At 41.2% G+C, this 9,943-nt stretch overlaps 1 protein-coding gene across 2 annotated transcripts in view; it reads right to left on the bottom strand.

Annotated features, from left to right (window-relative positions):
- Positions 1-237: 237 nt before the first annotated feature.
- The window catches only part of CHODL (chondrolectin), a 90,747-nt gene continuing 81,041 nt past the window's right edge, over positions 238-9,943 (bottom strand). For both annotated transcript variants that reach the window (XM_083171877.1, XM_083171878.1), the window contains 3 exons: positions 8,774-8,857; positions 8,345-8,447; positions 238-836 (listed from right to left, as the gene is read on the bottom strand). In XM_083171877.1, coding sequence (XP_083028003.1) covers positions 752-836; positions 8,345-8,447; positions 8,774-8,857 — 272 coding nt within the window. In that variant the 3' untranslated portion in view covers positions 238-751. The remainder of the gene's footprint in view (positions 837-8,344; positions 8,448-8,773; positions 8,858-9,943) is intronic.

Here is a 9,943-nt window from a genome sequence, read left to right as displayed (position 1 = left end):
GCTTAGTACATACCGCCCCATGAGAGCCAAAACAAAAACATGGGGGTGCACATCAGTAGTATATGGTGAGCGAGATTTTATAGCAGGTGTGCTTTATATTGTATTTATGTAAAATGATCAAACATTTCCCCGGCCTCAAACACTGTAACCTATTTTATAAGTAAATAAACATTCTGACAATACTCAATCTTTACATCCTGTAATGTAATAAAGGAAGACAGGTAAACATAAAACGTGTATTTTTCTATCAAACCTTTATGCAAAGATAAATTAGTTTATAACAATACACTTCCATAGCAATACACTTTAATGTACATCAAAAAAGTACAATACAGAAGGATTCAGGACGTTTATAGTCAAATCAATCATTCTTATTGCAAAGAATGTCAAACATACCCAACATTTCTCCATATAAATTGGAAGAGAAATTGTCCATTTCCTCAATTGCATGGTAATTGAAGAGTTTCAACCAGCGAAATAAGCATAGATTTTTTATTTTTATTTTGTTTTATTATTTCTCTTAATGTAGCAAGACACGGATTCCAGTTTACTTATGAATCAAACATGAGTATTACAAAATTGTTCTTAAAATGTGCCTCAAGGGGGAGCCATTAGTTCTTGTTGCTGAATCATATGCTGATGCAGTGAGAGTCATTCCAAGCTGAAGCTTTAAAGTTTAGTGATCCAGAAAAAAAAAAAAAGTCTAATACATTGTTCTTGCATTTTGGTGATAAGCAAAGTCATTTTTTTGCTAAACCTCCATAGTTATATCACTTCTTGGAGCTTTTGATATCCACAAAGTAGATGGAGTAGGGCTGGTCTTTGAACGTTCTTTGCTATAAATTAAAAACAGATATAGGAAACATTATACCATCCATTACTAGTACCATAAATACAATAATCTTTACAATAGAGGTTGAGTATCCCTTATCCGAAATTCCCAGGACTACGAGCAGTTTGGATAAGGGACTTTTGTAGATTTTGGATTTTTTTTTTCATACTTACCTGGTCCCCCAGTGGTGCCTCGGTGGTCCCCCAGCATCCACGGTGGCCTTCAGGATCCTCTTCAGCGGCATCTACGGTCCCAGGGGTGCATTGCACGAGTGTGCCGGTGACATCACCAGCACGCCCCGCACTCGTGCAATGCACCCGTGGGACCAGAGATGCCACTGAAGAGGATCCTAAAGGCCGCCGTGGACATCGGGGGACGAGGTAAGTATGAAAAAAGGGGCGGGGGGGACAAAAAATCCCCAAAATATTATGAAAAACCACTGTTTTCAGAATATTTCTGTGTTTGGAATACACGGATAAGGGAGACTCGACCTGTATATTGATATAATGTATACACATTTTACACCTACACTCAGATATACTGTTTGTTTTTATTTTTTTCTAAATTTGTCTTCAACATGAAACGGATTCTAATGGGGATACACACGGTTCGATTTTGACTAACTTTCTAATTGAATTTGTTTCTATAGTCAAAGTAAATCGAACCCCATAAGGGGTACATTCAAGGGCGTAACTACCATAGGTGCAGGGGGTGCAGCTGCTATGGGGCCCAGAGCTGAGAGGGGCCTGTTTTGACTGTTAAAGTTACATGTTCTGTATAGATTTTTCAGCATTAGGTGATAAATAGGGGCCCTTCCAAACTTTTGCTACGGGGCCCACATGTATCTAGTTACGCCACTGGGTACATTTACTAATGCTTCTAAAAGTGAAAAGTGGGGATGTTGCCCAATCAGAATCTGTCTATTATTTCTCTATTACATACTAGAAAATTACAGAATCTGATTGGTTGGTATGGGCAACATCACCTCTTTTCACTTTTTAAGGGGCCAACACATGTAGAGATTTGCCGATCGCTTTGTTTACACGGGTTCCGAGTCTCTCATCTCTCAAACTTGAGATCTTAAGGCTCTTATAATTAGATAAATAATAGATTATTGTAGAGCAGGGGTGGCCAAACCGGTCTTCGAGATCTACCAATGGTCCCCATTTTCCAAATCACCTAGCTGGTGCACAGCTGTAGTCATTACTAACTGTCACATTTTCAAACATGCTGCATTCATTCCTACTATAGATCCACAGGTTGCCTGAAAAACATGAACTGTTGGTAGATCTTGAGGACAGGTTTGGCCACCACTGTTGTAGAGTGATTGTGCAGTAAATTCTAACCCCTAGTCCCTCTGATATCAAGCCTCTGTATTAAGTCTTGGGCCAAATGTAATAGCCTCCAAGTTCGGTGGCCATGAGGGATGATGGCCAAACTCAGAGGTATCTTTCAAGGGGCAATCATTTACAAGACAAGGTTCACCCCACCTAGACACCAAACATAGAGGCTATTACATTTGGTTTTTGGAGAGAGATAAAATTAAGAATGAATCCGCTTCTGCCATCTAGCTCAATATACAAAATGGCTTGGGTATCTGCTCTGCTATATCTCTTTCCAAGGTTTGATACATCTTTTCTTACTAATATGTCATGTGACATGGCAGTCACATGACAATTATCAAAATATAAACCATTAATAGCAGTTGGAAGAAAACAGCATGTACTGTTCATCAAAGTTTCCACAAACTCTGCCATTAGAAACCAGGATTTAATAATATCCATGCTTCAGATACAGTCGTTGAAGCAAATTGTGGTATTAATTAAGTCACCTGTGCTCAAGCACAGATAGCCTTAAAATCTGAAATGTTATAGTGGTGTTTGGGAAACTGTGACATACTGTACCATTTTAGCAGGGGTAGCCAACTCCAGTCCTTGAGAGCTGCCAACAGTTCATGTTTTCCATCCCAGCTATCTGGTCCACAGGTGTATTCATTAATCACTGACACATCTTATAAGATCCACAGGTTCAGCTAATTACTTTATTTGATTCTGTGAGGAGACCTGGAAAAACTGTTGGTGGCTCTCGGGGACTGGAGTTGGCTACCCCATGCACTATAGAGACACATCATCATCATCATCAATTTCTTTCTCTGTTTTTTTGATTGGACTGTTGCAGTAGCGCACGCAGGGGGGTTTCTGTGTACCCAGAAACCCCTCCAGTAGTCTAAGGACTCTAGTCTGAAAGCTGAGGGTCCCCTCTTTCCATGGGTGCAAGAATTTTAAAAATCGGCCCTTGGGAACCGGAGATATCTGACTTCAAAGCAGTGGTCCCCATCCAAGCCTGTTAATTGCTCTTCCCAGTCAGATATTTCAGGTTCTGTCTGACTTAGAGTTTTTCTGAGGGTATATTCCAAAAGCTGGGACTCTCCCTCTTTGAGGGACACTAGTAGCTTGTCTCTACTGTGCCCAGAACCAGAGATATCAGCCTTCCAGCAGCTGGTTACTGCTCCAGCTCCACACACCTGGTATGTAGTTTTATATACTCATTGGCAGATTGCTCTGCCTCCTGAACTCTGATCCCCTAGTCCCCAATATCGTTTAGTAGGTGGGATTCTCTAGTTTGTAATTCCATTAAAATCTAAAAAAATTATTTCTGGGAACTGGAGATATCTTATGAATAATAAGCCCACTCCACTATACACCCCTCCTCTGCATATTAAACATCCTCTACCACCCTGGAAGTTATGTACCAGGACCCCTTCATTCAGCCCAATGCCCCCTTCTCCCACCCCATCTCCCACCATCTGTGCAGTAAAGGTGTAATTAGTGGAAATTACTGATCCAGTCCCTACATGCTGAGCGGTTGATATAATACCCCCTACCACCCGGGGGACATCAAAGCTTCCCCCACCCCTACCGCTGGAGGATCGGTAAGTGCCCCAATACATTGCTATGCCCAGGGGTCTACGCTACTGTTGATGCCCCTGTATGTATATATGTATATGTATGTGTATATATATATATATTTTTTTAATTATTATTATTTATATACATTTGGTCTATCTATAATACTTTAACTGACCCGGCATATACTGGGTCACCTAAGTGTCCATCTCCTAGCTTTTTTTCAGCCCATCTGGAAACCCCCTTCTGAAAATCCTGCGTTTGCCACTGCGTTGGTAAAGAGGACAGTGATACAGAAATTAGCAATTTACAGCAGTGCACCTCTTGTTCTAATGTGAACCAGGCAGGTAGGGTTGACAGTGTCCAGGTGGACAGTAAATAGGTCATCAACAAAAGAGTGTCATGCACAATGTTAACACTACAAGTGGATCAACACAAGCAAAAGGTCAACACGGAACTTGTGAGTTTTTAAAATTTGGGGTGTCATTTGGTGTCATATGATGTTTACTTGTTGACTGTTGTCTAGGGTGGCCAATACCGGGATCAAGCAGAGTGACATGATGTCAGTGGTCACACTGCGCAGACCGCCTACCTACCGCGCCCGCACACCATGCCACTCACGGCTGCAGCACCACTCCAGTAGCGCAGGCAGGGGGGGGGTTCTGAGTACCCAGAACCCCCCCAGGAGTCTAAGGACCCTAGCCTTAAAGCTGAGGGTCACCTCTTTCCATGGGTACAAGAATTTTAAAAATCGGCCCTTGGGAACCGGAGATATCTACTTCAAATTAGTGGTACCCATCCAAGCCTGTTAATTGCTCTTCCCAGTCAGATATTTCAGGTTCTGTCTGACTTAGAGTTTTTCTGAGGGTATATTCCAAAAGCTGGGACTCTCCCCCTTTGATGGACACTAGCAGTTTGTCTCTACTGTTGAGACATCAGCCTTCCAGCAGCTGGTTACTGCTCCAGTTTCACACACCTGGAATGTAGTTTTATATACTCCTTGGCAGATTGCTCTGCCTCCTGAACTCTGATCCCCTAGTCCCTCATAACATTTGGTAGGAGGGATTCTCTAGTTTTTAATTCCATTAAAATCTAAGAAATCTATTTCCGGGAACTGGAGATATCTGCAGTCAAGCAAGCTGTCCTCCCAACAGAAAATTATGAATAATAAGCCCACTCCACTATACACCCCCTCCTCTGCATATTAAACATCCTGTATAACCCTGGAAGATATGTATCAGGGCCCCTTCATTCAGCCGAATGCCCCCTTCTCCCACCCCATCTCCCACCATCTGTACAGTAAAGGGGTAATAAGTGGAAATTACTGATCCAGGCCCTACATGCTGAGCGGTTGATATAATACCCCCTACCACCCGCGGGACATCAAAGCTTCCCCCACCCCTACCGCTGGAGGATCGGTAGGGGCCCCAATACATTGCTATGCTCAGGGGTCTACACCGCTGTTATATTTATATGTGTGTGTGTGTGTATATAAATATATATATATTATTATTATTTATATACATTTGGTCTATCTATAATACTTTAACTGACCCGGCATATACTGGGTCACCTAAGTGTCTATCTCCGTGCTTTGCTCCGCCCCTCTGGAAACCCCCTTCTGAAAATCCTGCGTTTGCCCCTGCACTCCTACCCAAGAAGGGTCCTGCTGCCGCCCCACCACCGGCCAGTCCTGGTGTAAGTGACACGGCAGGCCAGTGGGTGGGGAAGGGAGATTAGAGTTTGTCTATTCATTGACAAACTGTGGGGCAGATTTATTAAGCATGGAGAAGAGATAAACTGGAGATAAAGCGGAGAAAAGGTAAAAGGAAAGCCAATTAGCTCCCAACTGTCTTTTTCAAACACAGCTGTTTGGCTGGTGCTTTATCTCCTTTTACCTTTTCTCCGCTTTATCTCCAGTTTATCTCTTCTCCAAGTTTAATAAATCTGCCCCTCAATCCCGTATCTCCTGGAAATTCCAGGATTACAAATTTTTCAATCCTGAATCCTGGGATTGAAAAAACGTGCTGGAGCTGCCATTCCTATTGTCGACATATCAACCGGTTCCTGTACCAGACCTGTCCTGGTCAGCACTTAACAGCACCTTCTAAGTAGCAAAAATGAGTAACCTCTAAGAAAATGTGTATGTGGCTATGATGCCATCTGTGAAAGTTATTGGTCATTTTCTTTAATATATAGTCACTTTTATTTTAGGATTCTTATTATGTTTGTTTTAACGAATAGAAAAATCTGAAATAGTAGATTTATTGTAATTACACATAGCAGAATTTAATTATCTTCATCGTTCGATGTTCCTTCTGCATGAGTTTCCTAGCTGCTTGCTGGGAAATACAGAATTGCCCTGTTCTTCTTCTTTTATATTGAGTTATATGGAGTTACGCTTTGCAATTATTTAAATAAATTTCAACTTAAAATAGTGAATTACTTTTTATAGGCTCCAATTCATGAGGTGCCAGCTCCAATTCACTACACTCACTTCCTATCAGCCATCTACAATCTTGAGTGAATGCTAAAAAAAATGCGCTTAAAAAGTTACAATTTAGAGGTTATTTTGGGTCAACTTGAAAAGTGGATACAACTACAGTAGGTTTGAAAACTGATAGCAACTTGCTATCTCGATTTTGCACGAGACATCTATTCCCAAGACGAGTCTGATTTAATAAACTTTAAAAAATGACATTTTTACAGCTATAACTTTTGCTAAGGAGAATTCCTCTGTAACACAGTATTTCCGCGCAGTGTTGGTTGGTGGCCATACTGCATTGCATTGCAAGTACCGCCAACAGTTTGCATTTTCCAGGTCACCTGTGGATTTTTTTAATTTGACAGTTGTTGATGATATACAGGTGACCTTGATGTCTCAATTGTAGTGTTTGATGGAATTGGAGGTGTAGCAGGAGTAATGGAGACAGACGACAAGAAGTAAAGCAAGAAAGTTTTATGAAATTCTTGTTCATAAACATTATAAGCCAACTTTAGAATATACTGTACAAGACAAAAGACTTCTTAAACTTCGAATAATAATCACAATGACTTCTTGGACTTTGAATAATAATAAAAATAATAATCACAATAACTTCTTGGACTTTAATAATAATAATCGCAATAAATTCTTGTACTTTGAATAATAATAATAAAAATAATAATCGCAATAACTTCTTGGACTTTGAATAATAATAATAAAAATAATAATCGCAATAACTTCTTGGACTTTGAATAATAATAATAAAAATAATAATTGCAATAACTTCTTGGACTTTCAATAATAATAATAAAAATAATAACCGCAATAACTTCTTGGACTTTGAATAATAATAATAAAAATAATAATCGCAATAACTTCTTGGACTTTGAATAATAATATTAATAAAAGTCTCTGATAAAAACTTGGACTTTAAAAATAGCAACAGTCTCTAAAACAACTTGGACTTGAAAGATAAAAAAATTGCATGGGGGGGGGGGGGAGCCAAAAGCATAGAGGTAGCACTGGGTTGTCCATATGAACAATATAAGTACTGACACCGACAGGAGCAGGAAGTATCACCAGTGAGTTAGCCAGAATCGGAACCTCAGGAAGAATCTGTGGCAGGCTGAGCAGAGTGACCAGCAGATGCCTAGGGAATCTGCAGACTCCAGGAAGTGCACAACTCAGGAGACACTTTGGACTGGCAGCTTCAGGTTCAGAGAGGCCAGGCTATATACCCAGGACTTCATCCCCATAGGCTGAGAGTCAGGTAGTACAGAAAGGATTGCAGACTGGCCTATGGCACTTTTGCGCATATCCAAGATGGCGGACCAGAAACCAAACCACATATCTCCTACAGACCGCTGCCACTGAGCCCCCGCCGAGACCTCCGAACTCCAACAAGGCGTCAGACCCCCATCCAGCGCAAGGAAAGCCGCCACCGAGAGGATGAGCAGCACACCCGCTGGTAGCGGCCGTTACGACAGCCACACTGGAAACCTGAACTGTTAAGGTTACTTGAGGACCTAGGTTGGATACCACTGCTCTAGGGCATAGTATCAATTATCAACATTGGTGGATACTGAATAATGGCCTAATGTTCTTGGATCATCAGACAGGACTGGCCTAATATTTAATCCTTTCTTGTGCCTATTTAGCAGATTTCAAATGCCTTATTCCCTGATCTTAACATAATCACATAACAAAAGTGTAGAAATGGGTCACTGGCAGGGGTGGGGCAGCAGCTCAGTTCAAAATTTAAAGCGAGAAGGCACAGCAACTGCCATAACTGCCATTCCAAACTGACTCACTGGCAGTGGGTGTGGTTCCCCTATTTGAATTTTGGTCTGTGCTGCAGCCCCTTCTCTGAAGCCGTCATTATTATTATTATTATTATTATTATTATTATTATTATTTACGTTGAAAACGTAGCGTAGAGCTGCCGCCGTGAAACGACACAAGTACCGTTTCTTATATAGCGCAGCATATTCCGTTGCGCTTTACAATTGGAAATTGGATTTAACTAGAAATAATTTATTCTGTTAACCAAGATGGGACATTCGTATTTGGACTATGAATACCTTGCATTACAATGTAATATTATGAAAGGTTCACCTTTACCTTTTATGCAGCATTTGGAAACAGCAGGTTCCGAACGCCACCAGTATCAGCAGCAGCAATGGGATAGTGGGTATAATAACGTAGATTAAATTCGGCATTAGTCCTAGAAAACAGGAAGATAGAACCAATGTATGAGTATTACACAGTCACAGTTTACATTTCATACATAACGTTCTCTGCTTAAACAGCAATATAATTACATTTACCTCAGCATTTCAGAGTATTGATAATTAATAAATGATCGTCTGCTTTTGGAGCCTTAATTACTGCTTTGAAATACAGCACACGCTGGTGGTTTTCTCCAGCCTGACAACTATATTACGGGAATATTTACTGCACGCTGCCGGTCTTATTGGAAAATGTAGTCAGCAGTCCGCCCTCACAAATGAATTTTAGCCGAGTAGTTTCACGTTAATACACATAAATCACCTGTTTCCGCCACCACGACACGAGAGGAGTCCTCTGGCCGGCCTGTTGCAAACGGTATGTCAGTTGTGACAGGAGACAGTGGGTCTGGAAATCACAAGCAAAATGTATTATTATTATTATTATTATTATTATTATTATTATTATTATTATATATTTGATTCAATCTGCAGTGTTTATGCAATGTTCTGCTTCCTGTGAGTAGGGGTACACCTAGCCAAACTGTGGCCATCCAGCTGTTGTGAAACTACACATCCCAGCATGCCTTGCTACAGTTTTAGCATTCCCTAAGACAGAGGTTCCCAATCTTTTTTGATTCACGGCACCCTAGAGAATCAGAATTTTTTTCACGGCACCCCAGGTCCAAAAAAATTAATTAGATTGGGTGTATATGCGATTCTTAGCGGCAGTTATGTGGTAAAGGGCAGGATTTGCTTCTGTTTGTACACATTCCATGATTGGCAGCCACCAGCACTGGTTTTGCTCCTAAATAATTAACCATTAATAATTTGAGTTGGTCCTGGACCACCAAGCCGCGGCACCCCTGCATGTGTCCCGAGGCACCCCAGGGAGCCACGGCACACAGTTTGGGAACCACTGCCCTAAGAGAAAAACGGTGGCAAAGCATCATGGGACTTGTGGTTTCACAACAGCTGGGGGGGTCATAGTTTGGACATGCCTGCTCTAGAGGTTAAATTTACTATGATGGGAATTCTGTTGAAGATGGGATGTTGCCTCCCATATGCTGCCAGGAAGCAAGTAAGTGGAATGCAGTTGGCGGGTCGACACTAATAAAGTCGACAGTCAAAAGGTCAACCATTATTGGTCGACAGGCCATAGGTCGATGCTTGAAAAAGGTCAACATTTATTAGGTCGACATGGTCAAAAGGTTGAGTTTTTGTTTTTTTAAAGGTGTTTTTCATAGCTTTCCATCCGAGTGGGCATAGCATTAGATTTTAATAGTGTGCTGCGCGTAGCGAGGTACCGTGCCCCAAGCAATGTGAGTCATGCGGTACACTTATACGGCGTCCATGACAAGTTATGTCGATATATAGACAACATAAACCGTGAAAAACTCACGTCGATCTTTTTATGTCTGCATTTTCCATGAAGACCTATTGTTTGTGTTGACCATTTTACCACATCTACCTAAGGTATGTCAACCTTTCCCAT

Source organism: Crinia signifera, chromosome 2, assembly GCF_055691185.1.
Source record: "Crinia signifera chromosome 2, ASM5569118v1, whole genome shotgun sequence".
NCBI classification, from domain to species: domain Eukaryota; kingdom Metazoa; phylum Chordata; class Amphibia; order Anura; family Myobatrachidae; genus Crinia; species Crinia signifera.
The sequence above is the reverse complement of the archived record's forward strand: the minus strand, read 5'-3'. Positions and strand labels throughout refer to the sequence as shown.